The sequence below is a fragment of the Monodon monoceros genome, unplaced genomic scaffold, assembly GCF_005190385.1.
Source record: "Monodon monoceros isolate NGI ecotype Baffin Bay Population unplaced genomic scaffold, NGI_Narwhal_1 Super_Scaffold_2, whole genome shotgun sequence".
Lineage (NCBI taxonomy): Eukaryota > Metazoa > Chordata > Mammalia > Artiodactyla > Monodontidae > Monodon > Monodon monoceros.
The window spans coordinates 97897586-97923485 of NW_021703776.1; the positions used below are offsets into that span (position 1 = coordinate 97897586).

A 25900-nucleotide genomic window follows, 5' to 3' on the forward strand; every position below is an offset into this window, starting at 1 on the left:
AAGAACATGGATATTAAAGGCTTTTTTTTTTTCTTTAATTTCAAAAGCAACCTAAAGAATTTTGGTGCAATATCTTATCTAAAGGTTTTCAAGCAAAGGTAAAAGACTTATAAATTGTAATATACAATTCTAGCTATGCTCTAGGCCTGTACTGGAGATTAAAGTCCCTCTAATAGAAAAGATCCATGATCAGATACCAAGCTTCTGGCCCAGATGAACTGCCAATCCCCTGCCATCAGAATACCTTCCGGGACTTCCTTGGTGGCACAGTGGTTAAGAATCTGCCTGCCAGTGCAGGAGACACGGGTTTGAGCCCTGGTCTGGGAAGATCCCACATGCCGTGGAGCAACTACTCCACGCCACAACTACTGAGCCCACGTGCCACATCTACTGAGGCCACGTGCCACAACTACTGAGCCTGTGTGCCACAACTACTGAAGCCCACGCGTCTAGAGCCCGAGCTCCACAACAAGAGAAGCCACAGCAATGAGAATCCCGCGCACCACAAGGAAGAGTAGCCCCTGCTCGCCGCAACTAGAGAAAGACTGCGTGCAGCAACGAAGACCCAACGCAGCCAAAAATAAATAAATAAATTTATTTTTTTTTAAAAAAGAATATCTTCCTTAGAGATAAGAGTGGCAGACACCCCTAACATCTAAATAACAAGTAAGGCCCAACATCAGTGAGGCTGCCAGCACAGAAATAATAAAAACAGTTAACATCCAAAAAAGGCCTCTTTCACAATGAAGTTTTAAAAAGTCTCCCTTTGGGCTTCCCTGGTGGCGTAGTAGTTGAGAGTCTGCCTGCCGATGCAGGGGACACGGGTTCGTACCCTGGTCCGGGAAGATCCCACATGCCGCAGAGCGGCTAGGCCCGTGAGCCATGGCCGCTGAGCCTGAGCGTCCAGAGCCTGTGTTCCGCAACGGGAGAGGCCACAACAGTGAGAGGCCCGCATACCGCAGAAAAAAAAAAAAGTCTCCGTTCAACAATGAGTTAAAGGAAATACAAAACATTCCCTCAAATTCCTTTAAAAAAAAATAGTAATAATACCAAATATTGAAACCTAAAAGAAGTTGAAACAGCGCTCTAGAGACAACTCACTGTGTTAAAATACATACATCCAAAAAAAGAGGAAAGAATGAAAATGACACAAACATCAGATTCACAAACAGAAAAACAGTAAAAACTAATACAGTAGCTGATTCTCTGAGGGAAAAATATACAAAACAGATTTTCTAAATATATAAACCACTTCTTAATCTCTTCAAGAAAAAAAGAATCAAACACAGAAGAACAATCAAAGAAATAAAAGAAATTAAAAGAATTATTAGAACATGCAGATCAAATTATACAAATAAATTTCAAAATCGGAATGAAACGGGTAATTTCCCAAAACTGATCCAGGAGCAGTAGGAAATGTATCTCCTAGCACCACTATTATTTAACATGCACTGAAGATACAGTCAGACAGGAGAAGGTAGTTAAAGTTACAAAGATTGGAAAGAAAGCAAAACCATTCATAACTGTAGATAATTACAGCTGGAAAACTCAAAAGAATCTATGCAGAAACTATCACAAACAAGGACAGCCCAGTAAAGTAGCAGGGTATGAAACATATATGATACAAGGGGAAAAGCCCAACACATTTAATGCCTAGAAATCAACTTACCAAAGAATGTAAATACAAGAGCTACGGGAAGAAAATCAGAAAGCTTATTTTAAAGGACAAAAGGAGACTTATCCCATAGTTAGACATACCCTTATTTTAAATTGTCAATTTCCCCTTAGATAATTTATAAATTTAATGAGATTCCAATAAACATACCACCTAGACTTTTTTTTTTTTTTTTTTCAGTACGCGGGCCTCTCACTGCCATGGCCTCTCCCGTTGCGGAGCACAGGTTCCGGACGCGCAGGCTCAGCGGCCATGGCTCACGGGCTCAGCCGCTCCGCGGCACGTGGGATCTTCCCGGACCGGGGTACGAACCCGTGTCCCCTGCATCGGCAGGCGGACTCTCAACCACTGTGCCACCAGGGAAGCCCCTAGACTTTTTTTTTAATTAGACAAACTGGTTCTAAAATTTATATAGAAAAACAAGAATGGCCAAGAGATCTCTGAATAAAGCCCCCTGGAAAGACTCAAGGAACGGAACCCAAAGACCAGAAACAGACCCCAGCACCTGTGGTGACAGTGATGAAGGCAGCGGCTCGGGGCAGCCCCAGAGGCACTTGTCAATAGATGGTGTGGAGGGAAGAGATATGGGAACATATGTATATGTATAACTGATTCACTTTGTTATAAAGCAGAAACTAACACACCATTGTAAAGCAATTATACTCCAATAAAGATGTTAAGGGGCTTCCCTGGCGGCGCAGTGGTTGAGAGTCCGCCTGCCGATGCAGGGGACACGGGTTCGTGCCCCGGTCCGGGAAGATCCCACATGCCGCGGAGCGGCTGGGCCCGTGAGCCATGGCCGCTGAGCCTGAGCGTCCGGAGCCCGTGCTCCGCAGCGGGAGAGGCCACAACAGTGAGAGGCCCGCGTACTGGGGAAAAAAAAAAAAAAGATGGTGTGGAAACAGTAGCCCTGGAGATGCAGAGGACGAGTTGGATCCAAAATTCTAACAGAATAAATTCCAAACGGATCAAAGAGTTAGATGTTATTCCCCCAAAAAAGAAAATAGCACCAAAAGCCTAAAACGTACTAGAAAAAAAGTGAGACGTCCTTTAAAACCTTGGAGTAGTAGGGAAAGCCAACTGATAAATTCAACTACCTTAAAGGTTTTTTTTTTAACTTTGCTATGGGATTTTTACCAAACAGCAAACTGGAAAAAAAAAAACCACTGCAACTCATCTCAAAAAAATTTCCTGACTATATAAAGAGCTTCAAGATATCAAAAAGACCAACGAAGCCAAAAGGATAAAAATAGTTCAGAGAAAATACAAATCTCTTAATCATACAGGAAGAAAAATGCAAATTAAATTACGCTAAAAAGCATTTTACTAATTCAATCAATAAAATCAAAGTTTGTTTTTTTACACACTCTATTGGCTGGGCTCTGGGAAACAGGCACTCTTACTTTGCTGGTAGTTCTTTAAATTGGCAGATCCCCGTATGGCAGGTAGTTTGGCACTGCCTACAGAGTGGACCGGGTTAACCTGCACTTGTGGGAAAGGACGTACAGGTCCACCACGCAAGGTTATTCACTGCGGCACCATTACCATAAATGTTGACCTTCGGGGGACGGGCTCAGTAAGTTATAGGGCCTCCTACAGCAGAAGACTACGCAGCTGTCCAGACAGGAATAATATCTACAATATTAAGTCCAACAGGGAAAAAGCCTGGAGAGTATGGCACTATTTGAATAGGGTGGTTGGGAAAAGAGAGGAATGTATTTGTATTTGCCAGAAGAAACTACAGAAAGACACAGAAGAACTAACAGCAGAAGTGGTTTACCTACAGGGGAGTGAGGATGCGGACAGGAGGGGTGGGGGATTTCGCTGGATGCCTTTTAATGCTTTTTGGAAATGTAAGTCACGTGAATGATGATTTATTTTAAAAATAACAATAGCTAAACACACGCCAAGTGCTATTTTAAGTATTTTGCACATAGTAAGTAATAAATTTAATCCTGACAGTTTATATTATTCCCAATTAGACAAAGAACAAAAAGCACAAAATGCTATATTTAACAGGTATGTTTAATAATGTATTTAATGACTTCTTTTACCTAAGAAAAATATATAGTGTGTGATATTTTGTCCAAGTCAGTGTAAAGCAATTAAATGCCTGTAGAATGTGTTAGGGCTACACTATGAAGAGCCTGGCTCTAGTGGAACAAGGGGGAAGGGTGGGCACAGCAGTGCTGGACCCGCGTCTCCCACGCACTGCAGTGAGCAGCCCACCGGTCAGTCCCAGAGAACCAGCTTCATTAAGCACAACACTTTTCTCCTCCTCTCCCCAGCATGAATAATGACACGATGAGCAGGTTCAAGGTTCATCCAAATTACTCAGATTGGAATAGCACAATAAAATAACTCTTGTAATAATGTTTAAAAGTAGTACCCTCCTGCCTTGGCTCATCTGTACAAAAAAGGTCCATCAAATGCTACATCTATAAACAACAAATTGGAGGAACCACTGCATTGACTCCAATGAAAGAGCTCCCACCAACTTTTTTGCTATAGTGATATCTGAATGCAATTTACAGTATTCTTAAGAACTGGACATTATTTTATAAAATGATCATGTGTAAAGGGGAATTAAATGCAATTCAAAACAACTACTTCAAGGCCTGTGTAACGACAATGCTGCCAAGCCCAAGTAAGTAAGCCTACAATGGCTGGAGTATGGCTGGCTTCTACGGATTATTACAACTACCAAGTCATCAAGTTAAACTAGATTAGGAGCACGGACAACAGCTGCAAGGAGATACAATGATAATTCAGAAAGTCTACTTCAAGTTTTTCTAAATTAAGATAACTAAACCACTAATACTTCACACACACACACACACACACACACAAATGACCATTTCCAGACCTAGATACACATCATGTAACAAATTATGTGCTGCAGCAAACATTAAGTAGATACAGAGCAAAAACTCAAAATAAGGCAAGATATAGCTGCCTAGGCAGCTAATTAACATTAAGAGGTACCACTGGAAAATGAGGGAAAAAATTGTAGAAGGTGGGCACAGGAACTCCAAAAGGGCAAAGCAACATGAACCCATTTAGCACAGAGACAAAGGTGTTATGCCACAGATGGTCACACAAAACTCTAATGTGGAAAAAGCTAACCTACATTAAGTAAACTCTGCTTAGGAACCAGGAGGTATGAAATATATTTTCAAAAAACGTGCCTCAAAGTAGCTGGTAGTTTCTAAATTGTACTTAATTAAGTTCCAGTTACCTGGAAATTTTACTAAGAAACTTCATTCCCCAGCGATGTCAGAAAAAGAAAGTAATATCCTATGTACCATACGTAAATCTCATTAAGAACATGTTATGCTTTACCTGTATTCAAATGCAGGTGTTTTTAAAAGCAACGTATTCAGAGGATGCCCCTCCCCCCCCCAAAAAAACCAGATTTGGCACTAAACAGACAAGAATATATAGAAACACCTTTTTAGCCAATTTCTTATTCAACAAGTTATTCATCAGTATTGGCAATGTTGCTCTGGGCCATCAGCTAGGTCACAGTAAGTTTTATTATAAAACAATTGTTCGGTTAGCATTTATGGAAAAATCACTGATCTGTATTCCAAGTTAGTGGGAGACAGCAGTGCCAGCTTAACATGTGCAAAAGACTTCAGAGCAACCCTTAAGCAGCAAATTAGAAAATAACAATACTATGATGCTAACGTATTTTTCAGTCGTAACTGCAAGATTAAATGACAAATTCTAGTGGTAATCAATGACACTTCCCAAGTTGCTTTAACACATAATTCCACAACAAAGATAGAAAATGTAAACGTACAATAACTGCACTTACGATGTAGGAAGCAGTCATATTTAAAACATCGCCTACAGAAAAGCGTATGAAATGAGTGCAAGCTCTGCTCCCTCTGAACAGACTTGGCGTTTGGTCCATCTATGTTGGGGGTACACTCAGGGGGAAGTGCACCTGGGAGCTGCTGCTCAGTGAGTTCTTTGTACCTAACATTAACCAAGAAAAATGGAAGTAAAGGTGAAACAAGAATTACATTTTTGAAAATAAATTTTCTACAAGATTTCTGTGTATTATTTTTGATGTTTATCTTGCCTAAAACACACAAAGAAGTTTAGCCTACAACAGTCTTTACTTAAATGAAGAGCCAATTAAATATTATGCATGGTATATCAAGAAACGAATTCACTGATGTGATTCAGATCTGTCATGAAAAATGTTACTATATTCATTAAAATGAAACATCAGCTGCACTAAAATTTCTACAGGCGTCCCGAGAAATTTCCTCTTACACGCATTCCTGTAAATTGTGTGTGTACGTGTGCGTGTCTGCACGCGCGCACGCCAATTTATCCCATCTACCATAAATGGAGTACAGGGTACCAGATACGTACACGTATTAGGTCAAGTATCTTGCAGATGTTGGGAACACACGAAGTGGGGAGCTCACTGGCTACATTAGTTCCATTTCTAAAGAACCAAAATGGTGAGTTAAAGACCATACGAGGCAAAACCATGGCCAAAGAACAAATCTTACTTTTCCTTTAGCTCTTCTGCTGTGCCCTTATCTGGAAACATTGAGGAAATAGCTTCGAAAATTTTATCAGAAGGAAATTTCCGAGGTGGGCGACTTTCTTTATCTAAACAGGGAAATGTGAAAGGAAAAAAGAATGAAAGTGAACAAGCTTGCCAGTCTTTCATTTCCCTCATGCCTAACAAAGCTGATTTCCCAGGAAATTACCAGCTCTATGTTTCACTTCCTTCCAACATATCTCACAAGGATCTGGGAGGCTGGTGGGCCAGACGAAACTCAAACTCAAGCATGGGAAGCTGCAAGTGCGCCCCGAGGCAGAGAACTGAGGCTGTGGTCCCGGCTCAGCCCCTAACTGACGCTGCGGCCCTGTCTGGCCACTGACCCACCTGGGCTGTAAAATGAGGAGCCAGGTGATCACTAAGGCGCCTGTTATAAAAAACTGTACGCTTCTTTGAAACTGCAATTTCCCCCCATATTCTTCTATGCTGTCTTAATAACGAGCTTTGTCCGGTCTTCACCAACTGCCAAGCTCTAAGTTGGGACCCTCTAATTTTCTGGCAAACCGTAATTAGTGTAGCGGTTAAAACATATGCTCTGGGGTCAGTTAGAGCTGGTTCCGAACACAGCATCTTCTGGGTTCTGTTTCCTCCCAATACTGTGATCTTAAGTTACTTCACCTCACTAAACCCATCTCCTCAACTATGAGGTGGATCTGATGATAAAAGCTACCTCGTGGAATATTATGAGAATTAAATGTCTATACGCACATAAAGTGATGAGCACACAACTTGTTCACAGTCAATGACCAGTATGCTATATATATGTTATATAATGATTATGAGATGACTGCCCAGGGAAACCAAAAAAAACACGTTATTTTGCTAGCCAAGGGAAATAAAAGTGCAGGATGAAATCTTATAAATAATATTCTAATTTTGATTATACTACCACTGATATGATATTTAACAAAAGAAAAAAGAAGGAAGGAAGATTTACCTATACTCTATTGTTTTTGAAAATTGCTGTAATGGCTACACGCAAATGTAACAGACAGACGTACCTTCTCGGTTCTCCTCTAGATCTTTCTGTTTTTCTTCTCTTTCATCAGGATCATCTCCATCATCATCGTCGTCGTCGTCATTGTATTGACCAAGAGCATTCACCAACTCCACAAAAATTTCATCATTTATAAACCCACATTCTGAAATTCATCAAGTCAAATATCAGAAATACACAAAAGTTCACGTATGCTTTTGTTAATTTGTAAGAAACAGCTGGAGCCTATCAATCAGTACCATAACACTATTATTAAAATGCGGTGAGGAAAGATCATTTTCAGGACTGGCCTGAGGCAAAGTCGGAAGTAGTACTTATCCTCAACACCTGTCATTTTCACAAGTTTTCAGTGCCTGCGACCATAGCCTAATTCTCTAGAGACTAACTATGGCCTTCGCCTCCTTCCAAACAATGCATCTGCCAGACCTTGCTGTCCACTCCTGACAGGAACATGTGAGGATGTTACACGTTACCCTCCTGCCAGGAACTTTAACAGGGTCTCCTGTTAAATCACCAAAGCTGTGATTCTAATGACAGGATTTCAGGTCCTGTGGTTGCCTAGTGGGGAAGGTATTTTTGAACATAGGGCCTTTTGGAGCCCATGTCACATAAGCAGAAGCCCTATTCCTCACTGATTTTATTGCTAAAGAATCTTAAAATCTACATACACTCAAACAATTCTATTTAATTTACATGTTATTGACATCACAGTTTGTTATGACCAGCTATGAATAATTTTCAACTGGCAAGCATGATCCTTCAATTTAAAAATAGGGTGCTAACACATATATATGGAATCTAAAAAAAAAAAAAATGGGGCTTCCTTGGTGGCTCAGTGGTTAAGGATCCGCCTGCCAACTCAGGGGACACGGGTTCGAGCCCTGGTCTGGGAGGGTCCCACATGCCGCGGAGCAACTAAGCCCGTGCACCACAACTACTGAGCGTGCGCTCTAGAGCCCGCGAGCCACAACTACTGAGCCTGTGCTCTGGAGCCCGCGAGCCACAACTACTGAAGCCTGCGAGCCACAATTACTGAAGCCCACGCACCTAGAACCTGTGCTCTGCAACAAGAGAAGCCACTGCAATGAGAAGCCCGCGCACTGCAACGAAGAATAGCCCCTGCTTGCCGCAACTAGAGAAAGCCCGCACGCAGCAACGAAGACCCAATGCAGCCAAAAACAAACAAACAAACAAACAAAAATGGTCATGAAGAACTTAGGGGCAAGACGGGAATAAAGATGCAGACCTACTAGAGAATGGACTTGAGGACACAGGGAGGGGGAAGGGTGAGCTGGGACAAAGTGAGAGAGTGGTAGTGTACATATGGACATATAAGCACTACCAAATGTAAAATAGCCAGTGGGAAGCAGCCACATAGCACAAGGAGATCAGCTCAGTGCTCTGTGACCACCTAGAGGGGTGGGATAGGGAGGGTGGGAGGGAGATGCAAGAGGGAGGAGATATGGGGATATATGTATAACTGATTCACTTTGTTATAAAGCAGAAACTAACACACCATTGTAAAGCAATTATACTCCAATAAATATGTTTAAAAAAATAAAATAAAATAAAAATAGTTAGGGAAAACACTGAATATTTTAGGCTTGTGAGCCCAGGCCAGTCCAACAATTTTAATGTAAAAAAAAATCTCTTTCATACCTATGTTTTAAAAAAATAATATCAATTCTCTGGCCGTGTTTCCAAGAGAATAAACACATGACTCACCTCTATCCCCGTGTACTTTTCCATCATAATTTTTTATTAGTTCTTCAATGAAAGTCCCGTCCTGATCTAAAACTTCATCCCCCATGTAAGGAATGTTATGTAAAACAGTTTCATCTTCCACCTAAAAGTAAAAAATATTTAAAAAGCAGGCTTATCCTAAGTATCAAATTTTTTAAGAGTAAATGTAACATAACTGAAATACAACAATATTTTTTCATAAGTAGATGTCTGTACCCAGTTCTCCAGATCTAAAATAATAGACATCAAATTCTAAAAGCCACAAAGAAGTAAAAAACCCTTCACATCAATAAGCATATCTGAGAAAACAAACTGTTTACAGGGAAATAATTTAAGAAAAAATACTGTATTACCTAATCTAATATTTCATCAATCATTAAAACTTACCGTTATCTTATGTACCTCTAAGAAAGGAAAAAATGCTGCAAATTACGACTCATCATCAATTTTAAGACATGCCTATTTCAGACGTTTCAAAGTTTTCTTAGGATCGATGAAATATGGTTTATCAAAACCAGCGAGGGCTTCCCTGGTGGTGCAGTGGTTAAGAATCCGCCTGTGAACGCAGGGGCCACGGGTTCGAGCCCCGGTCCAGGAAGATCCCACATGCCGCGGAGCAATTTAGCCCATGCGCCACAACTACTGAGCCTGAGTACTGCAACTACTGAAGCCCACGCACCTAGAGCCCACGCTCCGCAACAAGAGAAGCCACCGCGATGAGAAGCCCGCGAACTGCAACGAAGAGTAGCCCCCGCTCGCCCCAACTAGAGAAAGCCCGCGCGCAGCAATGAAGACCCAATGCAAAGACAAAATAAATAAATTTATTAAGAAAAGGATATTCCACAAAAAAAGAACCCATAAATAACCATACTCCCAAAAAAGGAAAAGGAAATTAAAAACTAATATAAGGGCTTCCCTGGTGGCGCAGTGGTTGGGAGTCCGCCTGCCGATTCAGGGGACATGGGTTCGTGACCCAGTCCGGGAAGATCCCACATGCTGCAGAGCGGCTAGGCCCGTGAGCCATGGCCACTGAGCCTGCACGACTGGAGACTGTGCTCCGCAACGGGAGAGGCCACAACAGTGAGAGGCCCGCGTACCGCAAAAAAAAAAAAAAAAAAAAAAAAAAGAAAAAGACAAAGTTTCTGAAGTCCATATCTAAATATGGAGACTAAAACAAGGATAGGTCTAAGTCTAAAGGGGCCTCTGAACAAGGTATTGGTTAAAAACAGAATTTCAGAAAGATAATTCTGATAAACAGAATGGACTGGCTAAGACTGATGGGAGGACGCGGCAACTATGTCAAGCGTGAGGTGCCTACCGCTTCTCGGCCTTTTGGCTAAGATCAAAGGTCAAGTGTGAGGTGCCTTAGGCTGGCCCATGATCGACAGGGAGGAATACGCCGGCAAAAGGCCGTGACACACACACGGAACTGTCACGTAGGAGCAGGCAGGAAACAGGGAGAAAAGGGAAATTTTTCAAATTATTCCTACATAACACATTTAGGATAACTGCAGAGTTCTTAAAGATAATGGTACCTTAGACAAACAAGGAAAAGGGAAACTGGGAGAAAAAGTGCATATGGGGTATAAAAGGAAAATTTAGATGTTAATGTATTTATTGTTCTGTTCAGGGTCAAGCTTATATACAACTAATGAGTCTAGCTGCCATCACACCTCACCTGCACTAATCCCATTTAAACTGGGAGAGTTAATTATTTTGGACACAAGCCAAAATTAAATGACAATTGGCTGTTTTGTCTTCCCAATTATAGCCATATAACCTTTGCACCTCAAAATATATCCTAGCCATAATAAAGACAGCTTGCCTGACCTAGCTTTCGTCACCAGCAAAACCCATGGATGATTCATAATATTTATTGACACCTTTGGAGGGGGAGATAAATTAGGAGTTTGGGGTTAACATATACACATTACTATATATAAAATAAACAAGGACCTACTGTACAGCACAAGGAACTATAGTCAATATCTTGTAATAACCTATGATGGAAAAGAATCTGAAACAATCGCTTTGCTGTATGCCTGAAACTAACACAACAGTATAAACTGACTATACTTCAATTTTTTAAATGGTTTTAAAAAAAAGAAGTAAAATTTATTGACAACTTTAAACACTATATGCTTTCAGAATTACAGTCTGTGAAAATATGAACCCTCCCAGAAGCTCCTGCAACATGATTCTCAAACAAAATGTTTCTGAATAAAGCCTTAAATGCACAAAAATACACAATGGCAAAAGAGAATCTGAAGTTTGCCTTTAAGCCTCCACTGCAAAATTTTTAAGAGCAAAGTTACTGAAGCCATTAGAAACATCTATTTATTTAAAAATCTAGCAGGTAATTCTCTAAAGTAGGCTCACCAAGGACTTCCATCAACACTGTAATAGCCCTATTATTTTATATACCAACTAAGTAATAAAACTATGTATTTTTAATTTAACAACACAAGTCAAGAATGCATACTCAAATTTCTCTTTTGTTCCATCCTCCTTCATCCTACTTCTATAAAGAATTAAATACTGGCATTTCATTACAAAAGCTATTGTGCCAGTGTTATCTGTGGAAAAGTGCTTAACCTTGCCCTGAGAATATTTCATAGTGTACGTTATCACTTAATAACATGCTGCCTAAAATTGTTTTAAATAATACGTTCTCAATTAACAAAACCTCAAAGTCAGACTGAGATTACAGGATACTGACCAACATCTTCAAGGATAAGAACTAGAAGCTTCATCTTTTAAATATATTTTTAATCTCAGGTGTGGCTTTTGCTTAATACTTTTCCTTTGGAGAATATTTTAACTAGAAAGGACTAAGAAAAGAGCAACGCCAACACCGAAAAGGCTTAAAAATACATATATTAATTGGTTTAAAAAATTACTCTAAGTACTCCCATTTCGATAGCTATTTTTACTTATACTATCTTAACTCACCTTGACAAGAAAATTATCTATGCTTTTTCATTTAAAAGAAGTCATTACCAAATAAGAAGACACATTATTTACATACCATGAAATTCTGCTGTAGAGGAGACCAAGAATACATTATGGGTACTGAAGCAACTGCATTCAGAGTCTTTAACGGGATGACTTGTGTTGGAAAATCCAAGTCACTGGTCACCGAACACTAGAACAGAAAAAATAAAATTGACTCGTAAGAATAAAAGGACAACCTGAAGCTGTAGGCATCATATTATAAAGAGATGCTGCCTACTTACAGCATTTTGAAAAAGAAATTTCTTTACTGAGACGGTAAGTTCATAAAAACCAGAAAGGATTCTCTCCTCTCTTTTACTTAGTGATAGAAAAAGCTTCAGATTTTGCAAATTTTCAAAACCTTCCAACCCCTTCCATACTTACCAGTATCAATAAGAATCAAATACTGTATTTAGGTTGGCCTCAGATTAACTGCTCCTTGCTTTCACTATAAATTTTCTACCTCACTGCTTAATTTCATTTACATCTCATCCACATGGAATAATATATATATATATATATATATATATACACACACACCAAATATGCCACTTAAATCTTAATAAGAATATAGAAACTTGTTAGGTTAAACTTTCTTACCTTTACCTTCCCTTTTTAAAAACCCAAGTGTCATTTGCTGATATTATCAGATGATACACAAATATTAAAGGTAATAGACCTGAATTTCAATCACAACGAAATGGATTCAAATCAATTCTGCAGAAGTGTAATCTCTAAATTATTAACAATAATAACTAATGTTATTAAGCACTTCCTATGTGCTAGGCACTATTTTAAACACTTACACATCTTATATTTAGTCCTCATAACAGCGCTGTATGATGGGGACTATTCTTAGCGCTCATTTTACAGGTGAGAAAACTAAGATAGAGAAAGGATACGTAACTGGCCCAAAGTCATACACTGTTAGGGCTAGAATTTAAACCCAGAACGTCTGACTCTGGAGCCCCTGCTCTTACCCACTACACATATTGTCACGATACCACATTTCTATACATTTCTAATACCGGTTAAGTAAATATATTGCCCTGAAATACCATATTTCATCCAATCTACGATGACATCAATTTCAAAGCACACCATTATCTTCTGTATCATTAAGAAAATAATGTTGCCAATTAAACTATAACACAATGCTTTCTTATCATAGTGATTCTAAGATGCATGCCAGTTTCAGATGTTAAAATGTTAAAAAGTTTGCATCTTTGACTTGATGAAATACGGTAAAGATCTGTGCCCAAATACCACAGCTCTCTCCATCCTGTCTAGGAATCCAGCTTTTCTTAAAAGAGTACCATTACCCAATTATCAGGTCTCCAGAGCCTTCTCAAAAATACCCTGGACATATAATCCATGAAAATAGAGCAAAAAGAAGTAGAATTGAAATAGTAAAATGAAACCAAAAAAGTCATGTCTATACAACACACATAATTATTAAATGTTTCATTTTTATTTAAGAGGACTTAAAAATCGCGGGTCTAGATTTGGTGAAATCAGAGTGGAAGTCTTTGGCATCCAGGCCCACCTGGCCCTCAGCACTTCCTCAGGCCAGGGGGATAATCTTCCAATAGTCACAGTCACCGCAGCACAAAAATAGTTCCTTCCTCAGTGGAAGTGAAGGTTTAAAGATAGAGTAGTTAGGAAGAACTGTGACAGTGATTAATCCATTAATTTGCTTTCCACAAGGGCAAAGATTAAAGATAATACTAGAAAGCTCATAGCTCAAGTAAATAAGAAGGTGTGAACAGTTTACTAAAACTCCAGAACCCGCAATCTTTCCCTGTTTCCTTCTTTGGCCTCCGATGCAATTCCTCATCCATCCGTCCAATAATAACAGCAGTTAACATTTATTGAGCACGTACTATGTTGCAGGCACTGTGCTAAGTGCTTTATATACATTTTCTTAACCACTTCTCATCTTAGCCTTTGGCATCACGATTTCACAAAATGAGGAGACTGAGGTTCAGAGAGGTTAAATAACTTGCCTAGTCAGAAAGGTAGTAAATTACCAAGCCAGGATGGAAGCCTAAGTCTGATTCCAACACCCACAAGCTTCATGCCTATGCTCTAGTTCTCACCCTGAGATGCCCGTGCAATGGGTGCTGTGCAAAAGAGACACCCAACGGTGTCACAGGGCATCTCCTCCCCCAGCATCTGCCTCTTGTCCTATTCCTACCATGTCTTCATTCCTTCTTCTTAAGTTACTTAACCAGGTCACTCTGGGGCAAGGAGTGGTTATAACTACGGAATAAAGTGCTATACACTACCCAGTGATTTTAAATACAAACTAATTTCATTTCTTGCAAAACAATTAAATTGGAGTTTTTGATTTTTGTTCTACACATGGTGGAGGTAAACTAATTCTGTGATTTTAATTCTGAAGACTGGCCCCCTTTAAAGCCTGGGGGGCGAGGGGGAGCAGCTGCTTCTCCAACTCTGACTTATTCACCTGCTTTAATATCTAAATCCAAGGTCACACTTACGGGAGGACTGCTGAATATCCTATTCAACTACCAGACAGGAGGAACGCTGGCTCTGTTCCACCTGTTTGCTCTAGTGACAGCGAAAATGCTCTGAGTCTACTGAACGAGGTCAGCTGACTTTTCCGTTAACAGAAAGAACTTAGAGAAGCACAGAAAATAAGACAGCAAAGGCTGCAGCGCTAAGTACTATCTCCAACCCCACACCTGCCATACCCCCATGACCCATCACCTCAATTCTGAGTCATAAAAGTGTCACCAAGGGGCTGGAAATAAGCTCTCAAAGCGGCTGTGGCCGAGTGTGGTTTTACCTCTGTCTCGCAACAATACTCAGCACAGTGTCTCAAAAAAGAGTAGGCACTCAAAAAATGTTTCTGGAACGAACCGACTGCATTTGCTGATTTTTCCCTAATGGAGACTTCGACTTCAATTTCTTTTTAAAGCTAAGAGAACACCTATTTAGCAAATTGAAGGTCTATACCCACCTCATTATCTATGTAGTATCTCTAGAAACCTACCCCATTCTTTAACTATTAACCTTAACTAATAACCATATCCCTTTCATTTATGAAATAATATTCAAATGCAAAAGCATTTGTTGGTAAAACAAGTTTGGGAATTCTTATTTATTGACTTACAGGAAAATTACTCAAAAATCCCAGTTACTTACCAGTAACTTTTTTTCTTTGAAAATGTATCATCCTTGACACTTTATATTATTGTCTCAATATCACTCAGAGCACTGAAAAGGATTTTGACCTCATGGGTCTCCACAGCATTTTACCTGATCAGAGTCATATGTCTTGGACTCAGGAACTCACTAGGAGACCAATATCAACAAATTAAATTCTCTAATTCTAGTTCCAACTTGAGGATCACACAAGGAAGTTGTTGTAGGTAATCCATCATTGATGGTAAAGAAAGAAAACAATTATATTAGTTACCAAGGATGCTACATTTTCAGAGAAACACAGCTTACTGGTAAGTAACCAGGTTCCTCTGAGGATGGATAGACTTACATCAACCAGCTGGTACAATAGGCGACTGTGTGGCTGGACCACTGGGAGCTGGAGAGGGAAGTCAAGCCAAAAATAGTAGTTGTAGGAGTACACAACCAAACTGAGACTCTTGGCAGAAGGCTGGTTCCAAGTAAAAACTGTGTTATGGAAAATCGTAGAGGGAAGAGCAGGTGAATGGCCTGCAGGGAAGGGAAAGAAATTAACACACCCTACTATGTGCCAAGCACTGTGCTAGAGACTTTACCAAAGTTAACTTCTTTAAAATTCACCACTACCCTAGGAGGTAGGTATGACTCCCCATCTTACAGTGGGACATCACAAAGGGCAACAGTCATAGCCATCCGGTCTCTCAACAATCTTTAACATTAGAAGGGTTATGTCCGACTTCCACATAGTAGGGGGAAGAAATACACTCAGTTAGCCAAGTTAAAAATATTCTTGGATCCTGGTTGGTCCATTTAATTCAAGCCAGAGACACAATGAACTGGTGATGTTGTCTAATATCCTTTAGCTTTTCCGAGTAAAAACAATAAGGAGCTGTCTCACATCTACGGTGTGTGAAAGAAAGCATCAGCTGCCACCCGCTCCAGGGAAAAGCTGAGGCTCCTGAAACTACCCATATTCTTCAAGATTGGAGTAGAGAAAAGATGACACACCAAGTCTTAAACCAGCTAGGCCTTCTGGTGAAAATGATCGTGTACATAACTTAATTTCAGACTGCTTTTATGTGAAGTAAGTACTGAAGAAAAAACTGGAATGAGGTAAGTATCAGGTCTGGGTCAAGAAAAGCTCACAGTAGAAGCGAGTTCCTAACTCACTCAGGATGATTAGGAGAAGGGTGGTTAACGAGAGGGTCAGAAATAAAACATCCTGATCGGATCTTGACACAGGCACATTTAATTAAAGCAGCTAATCAAGGGCGCTGGAGCTAAGGAGTACAGGAGTGGTTCATGCCAGACTGTAAATTATTCTCATTTCTGCTGCTGGATACGTATGTTGCAGAGCCGTCCGGACTGGGGGGAACCTCCACCAGCAACACGAGGCTCCTGCCCTGAGCTCACTCAAGAACAGAAAGATGCCACCCTATAAGCATCAGTCTGGCACTTCTTCCAGGGCGGGGCGTGGGGGGGGGCGCATATACAGCATTTCACACAGAACAGGTAACATGTGAAGTTCAATTTCAGGAAGTTTGGAGCCTTAAAGCTCTTCCCTGCGTCCTAGCTTCAGAAGCCTGAGCCCGAGTAAAGAGGTCATAAATCTATAAACCTGGTTAATATAGATACTATTAAAAACCCAATGCAGTCTGGGTCTGAAGGGGGCTGTTAGGGTAAATCATCTCCTCATAATCTGCAGTTTTGCTAAAATGCTGGAGATCAGACACAGAACAATAGTCAGAGGACGTAAGTTGGTAAAACTACAAAAACACCCAACACAGCACGTAAAGCACGTAACCAGAGCCATGTTTGTCCGTGACATGCAAACTCAAGAGCCTAATTCGGTAATAGTCCTGCGAGTGGCAAATAAGACCATTTCTATCATTAAAAAAAAAAGAAAGTAAACAAAAACTAAGAAGCAGAACAAAGAATAAAGTCATGGTTTCCATCAGCTGTGGCAGCACAGCCGTTGTGAAGCCTCGCTCCCGTGAGTGGACGTGGGGCTGAACGCCACAGAGTAGCAGAGCCATTGGCTAAGGTAAAAAAGGCAGGACGGCCACCAGACCGTAGTCTCAGAAGCGCGAAGCCCTTGCTCAGGTGCTAAACCTGCTCTGTGACCACCAATCAGACAGGCCAATTCTGCTGATCTTTGCAAAACAGATTTATAAACGCTCCCCAATTGCTCACGGATTGATCATTTAGTGAATCGTGCTGAAACAACAAAGCCAAATAGAAAAAAAATTGAAAACAAAATTCCCCGCTCGCTCTTTACACCAAAGGAAATTCCGAATAGGTTAAATGATGTTAAAATACAAAAATGAAAACTAGAAGGAAAGATGGGTAATTTATAATCTTGAAGTAGATAAAGGCTTTGTAAGCCTTAAAGAAACACAGAAATCAAAAGAAGAAATTCTAATTTGACTACATAAACATTTAAAACTTCTGTATAACCAAAACATCCCAGAAATAGCATGAAAATGGGGGGGAAATCTGCAGAACAGATGATTAAAAACTAGTATTTATAATATACAAAAAGTCCCTTAAAATCATAAGAAAAAGTCCAACCCAATTTTAAAAGATCCAAGACCATAACAGCCAACTCATAAAAGAAATATAAACAAACAATAGGTACTTAAAATTAACTTCACTGATGAACGAAAGGAGAGCAAATTACAGTAATGTTTTACCTATCACACTGACAAAGATTAACATTTTATGCTGGGAATATAGATAAACAGACACCACTATAAACAGTTGGTGAGAGTGTAAATGTAAAACTTTTGGGGGGCAATCTGGTAATAGCTATTAAAAATTTAAATATACATATCCTCTTGACCTAGTAATACTGTTTCCAGAAACTCTTCCTACAAAATTACTCAAAAGATGCAAAGATGTGTATGAAGGCTATTCACTGAAAGGCTAACTGCAAAAGGAAAAAATAAAAACCTAAATGTTCATCAATTATGAATAGGGCAATTAATTATGGTAAATCCGCAGGACCAAGCACTGTGCATTGTTGAAGATACTGAAGACCTGGACAGATGTAAAGCGATGGCCCCAAAAGGCAGGCATGTTTTATCTGGGAATAACTTTTTAAAATAAAATATATATTATCATTATAATGAACATGTCATAGAAAAAGAAATCAGAGAATAAAAGTCACAGGGCTTGGACGACAGGGCCTTTTGCTCCTGTTTCATAGATTTCTGTTTTATTTGAATTTTTACAGTTAATATTTTACAGTGATCTTTTAATTGAAGAAAAAGATAAAAAAACAAAAGTTTCATTAACCCAACAGATATTCACATTAGCTAGTATTAAAAGTGCCTCATCGGTTGCCAAGGTAGCTCATGAAATCTACCCAACCCTCTCAAAATGGTACTCAAATAATATTCTTTTACAAAATCTAGTAAGAGAAGATAAAACAGAATCCTAAGCAGTGGATTTAAGTCAATCCAAATTATCAAGCTAAATTGTGATAGCAGTTCTAGGTCTAATAAAATTTTCTTATTTCTTCAGAGCAATGAACAATTTTTAACATTGCAGACTAGATAAGCATTTCTTTGGGTTTTGGTTCATTCTGTTTGTTTTCAAAACAGCTGTCAAAATTTGGTTTTGCATTTTGAGGACAGACTTGATCTCTGTACTGGTCAATTTAACAATAAATTTTAAAACACAAACTGTATACACAGTTTGTTCTTGGAGAAAAACAGCAAATTAAGCACAACTTCTGGTTTATTCAGTAGTACAAAATAAACATTTGACATTTTTGAAAAGTTCACTTTTTAAACTTAAGATATATAACCTTAAATTTAAAATATGAACTCAAACATCATAAGTGTATGACAGATCTTTAATATATGATAATAATATATAAACTCAAACAACAGAAGTGATCTTTTTTTTACATGGCCTTTTTAGAAAAGCATAAAATGCTTATATATTAGCTTCCTTTCAAAAGCAAAGGAACACCTCCTTATGGTCATTTAAGTAATATTCCATCTATTTCAGCCGAAAGAAAGCCAGAAAGGAAGCAAAGGCTGCCGTGATTTGAAAAAGTGACCCGAGCAGGAAGGACTGGCAGAGTTAACACAAGATTCAACCAACAGATGGTTAAGAGGGACAAAGAGCAGCAGAAAGCAACTAAGAAACCAGTTTCTTGAGCAACCAAGAAAGGATGGATATGTTCAGACTGAGAGTAAAGACACACACTTGGGAGAACCATTCACCTATGTCTAAGACATGAGAAAAGTGACCCAGCTCCCTGCCACATCTGCTCAAATGCTGGGCAGGACATATTGGTCCTATAATCCTGAAATTCACAAAGGAAAGAAAGCATGTTACTGTGTTGAAAGTTGGGAGTATATTTAAGTAAAGAGCACTACACATTGGGTACACCAGCATGTTATTTTTTCTTTGTGTATAGTAACTAAATTTCTATTTACAATTAACTGAGGAAAGTGCATTACCACGTCAATAAATAATGCAATCAAGTGTTTACAGGTAAACAAGACAATGTTTTTCTTCTCCTTCAACAAAAATAAGCCCAAACTGCAAACTTACGAAAGAACTTATACATTCTGCATCATGAAAGAAGCCTCCCCCACCCGAAAAAATTCATTTGCAAATAACAAATGATAGGTGATGAACTTAAAATTTTAAGATATCAATAGGAAGAGCAAACCTGTACGTACTGAAAAGTCCAAAAGACTTTTAATTCTTCATGAATACGAGGGCTAGGAGGTCCTTCTGATGCTGCTTGTTGTATGTGCGAAACATTCTGAAGAAGCCCCACTTTTCTTACTCTTTCATTAGTAAACAAGACACAGAATTCTTACAAGAACATTACATTCTCCTGGGAATCTAAAAATGCATATTGGCAGGATATTTTTAAATTATTAAACCAATCACACCACTTGCCCAGAAGACAGACATCATTTGAGCAAGCCTCCCTTTAACAGTCATAATACATACAAGTAATAAAAATCTTGATATGAAGAATCAATGAAAGGGAAAAGTGCCTTGTTGTTTTCAGCAAGAAATGGAAAATGTACAGAAAGAAATGCACTAGTAAGGACTACAAGAGTAACTCCTAAACCAGCTTCTTCGTCAAAACTGGAAAAACAGACACATTAAAGAACAGGATTACCAATGTGCAGACTTAAAGAAGATAAAGTTCTTTACTGACTGATGAGACAAAGTAACGAATGTCACCTAGAAATAATCTTCTGACAAACAGCCACATGTTATGGCAATACGGCATGCATCCCTTGGCCTGTATGTATCATTTCATAACATTTTTAAGCTGAATGCTCCTTAAAAAGACAAACTGAAGAGCAAAGGAAATATATGTAACATATATTACAGTCACTGTCTTCAAGAAGTCAGAAGTATTTTTAAAAAGAGAAAATAGACACATACTCTGTATTAAGATCCTATGGGCAACACGGCTTAGGTTCTGTAACTTCAACACCAAAAAATAAGTACCCACAAGGCTCCTAAAAGCATGCATTAAGGAAACAACAGACTAAAGATGTGGTCTCCAGGTCGACTGCAAGGCTCCTTGATCTCAAGTCAGAATCTACAGCAGTCACTTCATTAGATCAGAAAGTAAACTTGTCGGACTTTCTTTACTAAAATAACCTAGATAAAATTGGTCATTTTAAAACTGAGCTTATCCCCTTCTACAAGTACAGAAGGGAATAAAGTAGAAGACTTGAGTGAATGACTGAAAATTGTCATTGAATCGTCGTCATGCTCAAAGGATTTAAACTGAAGACAACACTTATAAAGGATCAGCTTATAAAAATAAGGACTTAATTAAAACACTGTTACAACAGCACTTCCAAATGTTGAAAGCCATGGACTTTCTAGGTGTTTGGGTCAACAGTGCAGTCCCAAATTCTGCCAGCCCTACAAGCCTATTACTAGGAAAGTTGTTGCAAAAGAGGCTAACTTATTTATCCTCCTGCTTCTGACCTAGTTGACTCCAACTTTTAAAGCATATAAAAGAAACTGATATATTGCTGGAAATGCTCAAACTGAAGAAAAAATAACGGGGATATAGTCTCATCTGAAAAGTAAGGAGACTAGACAGAGATCATTAAAGTCCTTTCCAGCCCTAAAATTCTATTATTTATTGTGATAACACCAAAAAACTTATCACAAACTGTATAAACCTTCAGCTTCCAAAAGTCAGTGATGATGGTTTTAAAGGGGCCGGGGGGGGGGGGGGGGGGGCGCCGCTAGGAGGAGTAGAAGACAAATCACTTCAAGCAGAATCAGTAATTAAGAGTGGCTCAAAAACAAACGTGCTTTGACCAGAGTTCCATGCAACAAAACCTGAATTCCTGAGGCTAGGGGTTACCTTCCTCCTTTTCCCCTCCTGTTTTGTGAAAATGTTTTTTCTCAACCTGCATGGGGTACTAAGTTTAGAAAAACACTTGTTTCATTAAAATGCTAATTTCTTCTTACAATTTCTCTCATGAACTCAATAAAAAGTTAGGTATCTTTACATTCAATGACTTTTATCTCCACTTGACAAAATTAAAAGCAAAATGCAATTAGTAAATGCTTATTTGAATAAACTGTACTCTTAAATTTAACACCAAAAATTGTATCATGAGCAATTCCGGTTGTACATAAATAATGAGCTTTAATAATTTCTTAATGTGTCTGAGCAAAGTGTACTCTTCCAGGCCCACATCAGATCATTAGAGCAAGGAAACTGACTTTAATTCTTCTAAGGCTCAGTTTCCTCACCTGGGAATAAAAAAGTGGTAATACAACCATCACGAAGACAAAATGAGGTAGAGTAGTACCTAGTGCAGTGCCAGAAATCATTACTGCTGTTCACTTTTATTATAAATGTAGGCTGGGCTTTCAACAGCATTTTGAGGTTTGTAATGGGGCGGCGAAATTAAGTATTCCGTGTGTTCCTACTTTATTTCTCCAAATTTCTAAAATGTATCCCTCTGGGGAGAAAAAAAACGAGGTTTCTTTTTCCTTCACTTCAAAATTTCCAAAAGGTCACTTTCAAAAGAATTAGAGGCTCCATCCTGATCCCTTTCGAGAACATTCTGACTGGCATAGAAAAGAATCCCTTTCACCCTTAGTGTATTAATTAGTCATTTACCTCTAATGTGTAGGTCCTGACCTGTTGCAGATGACTGGAAGGTGTTAATAACATATAATACATATTTATACAACTGCAAGTCAGAGCTTAAAGAGCGGTCAACTGACAAAATGCATAAATAAGAATCATCCCAAGCCATATGTATCACCATCAAGACCACAACACCATCACTGAAATCACCACTAGGACCATGTCTGTAGCACAGACTGAGCTGCTCTAACAGCACTGACCAGTCTCTGAAGCCAGTGCATCACACAATCTCAACAGGTCTCATAAGACACCAAATTAGTGCTTGATTATTACAATATCATATAAAAAATGACTGCTCATTGAAAACACATTACTTTAGAACAAATTCCATTGTTTAGATGCCTTCCATGTGCAGACACCCAGGTCAACAATCATCTACTACATGGTATAATCTAAATTTCAAATCGCTTTCTTCCCTCTTTTTGCGTCCATGCCCATTCAAACAGCATTCCGTATCATATGCCATGTCTTCCTGCATAAAACAGGTACTTAAACAGAAATGCTTTAACCAAAATCCTACTGATTGGTTCTATACTGTGTAAGTTTCTGCCATTTTCTTTTCATCTTGCTGCCACTATGTTTTAATGTGTTATCTCATTATAAAATCTACCATAGATTTATTGCCTTCCTTTGAAAACAGTAATTTTTTGGAATGATTAAGATCTACCTCGTTCGTTCAAAAAAATTCTATTAAAAAAGGAAATTCTGACCTCCCAACCCCAAATTTAAAAATTCGTATAGAGAGAGCCTTAGAATTTGGACAAGATGTATAATAAGAAGCTTGTTTACTCCATGAGTATGGATGAAAAAGAACCATTTCTTACAGCACGGCTAATTCATATGAAGGGGGAGGAAAAAAGACAACTATGCATCAGAAAGCCTTGCTCTAACTTGTGATCTGATGAGGACATTCGAGAGTATTTAAAGTTCTTTTTTAATGAACAGTCTGATAAAAATCTAGGAATCAGTTGCACATTAAAGAGAAATAACAATAAAACAAGGGACATCCGAGGTCAATGGCCTCCTCTCGACAACCAACCAACATTCCAAACGCAAAAACCAAAATGCACTGATAATTCATACAGCGCGTGAGTTCACCAACCTCCCTGGTCCCGCGCAATGAGCTCACAGAAGTCAGGATGTGCACAGGCTGGATCCTTCGCTGTTTCCATTCTTGGTTTAAGATTTCTGTTCTTTCCAAAATTTTCTGACGATTGGAACTAAACATACTCTTTAAAAAAATGAAGGAGAGGAGAAAAGAAATTGTTCATTGTTAGAAAATTTGTAACATCTCTAATGAAGGTTAAAATTGAGTGATTCCTCAAAAGTATCAGGGACATTCCTTCAAAAGCATATGGATTTTACACTAAACTGTGGTTTCTCACGTTCAAATAATACAAAAACACCACACCTATTATTTTACTGAGAGTAGAAGGGGAAGAGGAAATCATTTCCATCCTTTCTTTGTTAACTCTGTATATATCTATATATTTTTTTTAATCACAATGACTTTAGGAACACGGTACCATGAAACACATTCCTTTATATGTGGGTCCTGGGTCTCCACATGCAGTACAAAGTTACACTGAAAAGATGGTGATTTCCAAGTAGACTGAATAACCATTAGATTAAAATCTTTCCACTTCACTAATGTGCATGGTACGATTTTTGTTAAGACAGACCAAGGACCTTAACTTCCAAGTTTTCATTTATCTTACAGTAAATAAGACCATTTACCCTTTCAAATTAAAACTTATCTTTAGGGAGTAAACCATCCTTAACTGTACCCGCATTTTCACAGAAGACGGAGGATACCTTGACTTCGTCAGCTCGCCTGAACCTCTTGAGCTGCCGCAGGCGCATGTACTCTGACTTTACACGCTTCCGCCAACACACTGGTCCCTTCTCAGACTTCTTCCCAGTCTGGCCCATGATTATTCTAAAAGCAATGGTTTCATATTAAAATCACTAATCTAACCAACCTGAATATGACCACTTGTGTTTTAATCCCCAGCAAACGAACAATCAACAAAAGAAATGACACATAATTACACTGTTGATATTTGCAAGAAGGGTCCTCATTTGTTCTGCATGGTGAAGTCCTTAAAAACATTCCATTCCAAGTATACATTTTTATTTAATACAACTTTTAAAAGACATCTTTATTTACAAAGATACTCCACTCCTAAACTGCAGTCATCCTACAGAAATGTGACCCATTACAGGAGTTAAGTATATACAGTAACGAGCTGTGAGATCCACACTTGTGGAGTGAAAAAAAAAATGTAGACAGATACTCTAAGTTTTTCATCATTAAATTAGTTGCTACAGGCATAAATGAATGACTGAAAAAGATAAACCTGAAAAAGAAGTAAAATCTACATACAGCACCAAAGGTAGAAAATATACAGTACAACATGTGATAACTGTACAAATTAAAGTATTCCTCCTACATGCACCTTCAACCATGCTTCTCACCTTCAACACTGTGATGAAAGTCTGTGTCTCTGCCTCGTGCCACCTTTCCTCCCATGGGGGCTCCTCTGCTAGCCAGAGGAGAAGGAAGGCAGGGACCCCTTCCGCCCCATCTGTGGTTGCAGAGGCTCTGGAAGCCGGTTATGTGCAACGTGGGCTCAGCCTGCAGTCCACCGGATGTCCAGTTCACACCACAGAGTCTAAACGAGTGTCCTCTTCCAGAGCATTTGTTCATCAAAGTGTTAAAACTGTACTTGTATCTTCAAAAGATTAGAAGGACATTCCTCTATCGGATGGTGCAAAGGTGCCACATTAGGGATTTGTGCTGTAATTTATCTAAGCGCAATGGAAAGTCATAGAGTGTTTTAAGTAAAGGGGCAGGGGGAAGAGTTACACTCTGGAAAGCCCAGCTGACTGCAGTGCAGCGGCAGGAGGGGCTGGAAGAGAGTAAAAGGCAAAGGTGAGGCCAGGTGAGACTGGAAGGCGGGACTGTCCCTAGACAAGAGACGACGCAGCTTCTTCAACGACACCAGTGATGAGAGAAAGGAAATGATTTCAAGAGTCACTTGAGAGCAAACACGGCAAGGATTTCAATATGGGGAAGATGGCTTTCTGGCCTGAATAACCTGAGTAGGGTTTCATGTCCCTGCTTACATACAGCCCTCGGGCATAGAGAAAATTGCCTAAGGAGAGGAATTAGAGAAAGAAAAGGAACCCAGAGGTCAGTGGTAACTTTCTGTACGAATATTCTACCACCAAACCACGAAAGAGAACACAAATGGTGGATTATTCAAGCTGAGAGAGGGGCAAAGAAAGCACGTAATTAATGACTAGTAAGAATCAGGCAATGAATATACAAAGATGAATGAAACGCAGAACTTGCCCTTGCGGCGCTTATAACCGACCTAAGAAGGCCTAAAGGAACGGACTTTACAATATGAGATAAATATGAAAAAGTACTGGGGCTGAGGGTGGGGGACACAAGCAAGGAGCTGCAGAAGGATGGCAGCAAAGTGACCACTCAACCTTAAAAGTTGAGTCGGGTTTCAAAAGGCAAAGAGAGAACGGAAGGGGCTCAGGTAAGAGCAG

The 25900-nt window shown here is 39.2% G+C and overlaps 1 protein-coding gene across 4 annotated transcripts in view; it reads right to left on the reverse strand.

Annotated features, from left to right (window-relative positions):
• Positions 1–24870, reverse strand: part of EZH2 (enhancer of zeste 2 polycomb repressive complex 2 subunit) — a 38783-nt gene extending 13913 nt beyond the window's left edge. For 3 of the 4 annotated variants that reach the window (XR_003795348.1, XM_029234425.1, XM_029234426.1), the window contains exons 1-9: positions 24815–24870; positions 24152–24275; positions 23439–23567; positions 15518–15696; positions 12032–12148; positions 8986–9106; positions 7265–7405; positions 6208–6310; positions 5496–5659 (exon numbers count right to left, since the gene is read on the reverse strand). Coding sequence is in view for 3 of the 4 variants with exons in the window: in XM_029234425.1 (XP_029090258.1) it covers positions 5496–5659; positions 6208–6310; positions 7265–7405; positions 8986–9106; positions 12032–12148; positions 15518–15696; positions 23439–23508 (895 nt within the window). In the remaining variant the exon portion in view is untranslated. The remainder of the gene's footprint in view (positions 1–5495; positions 5660–6207; positions 6311–7264; positions 7406–8985; positions 9107–12031; positions 12149–15517; positions 15697–23438; positions 23568–24151; positions 24276–24814) is intronic. The other variant, XM_029234427.1, reaches the window with a different exon arrangement.
• Between the last annotated feature and the right edge of the window lie 1030 nt (positions 24871–25900).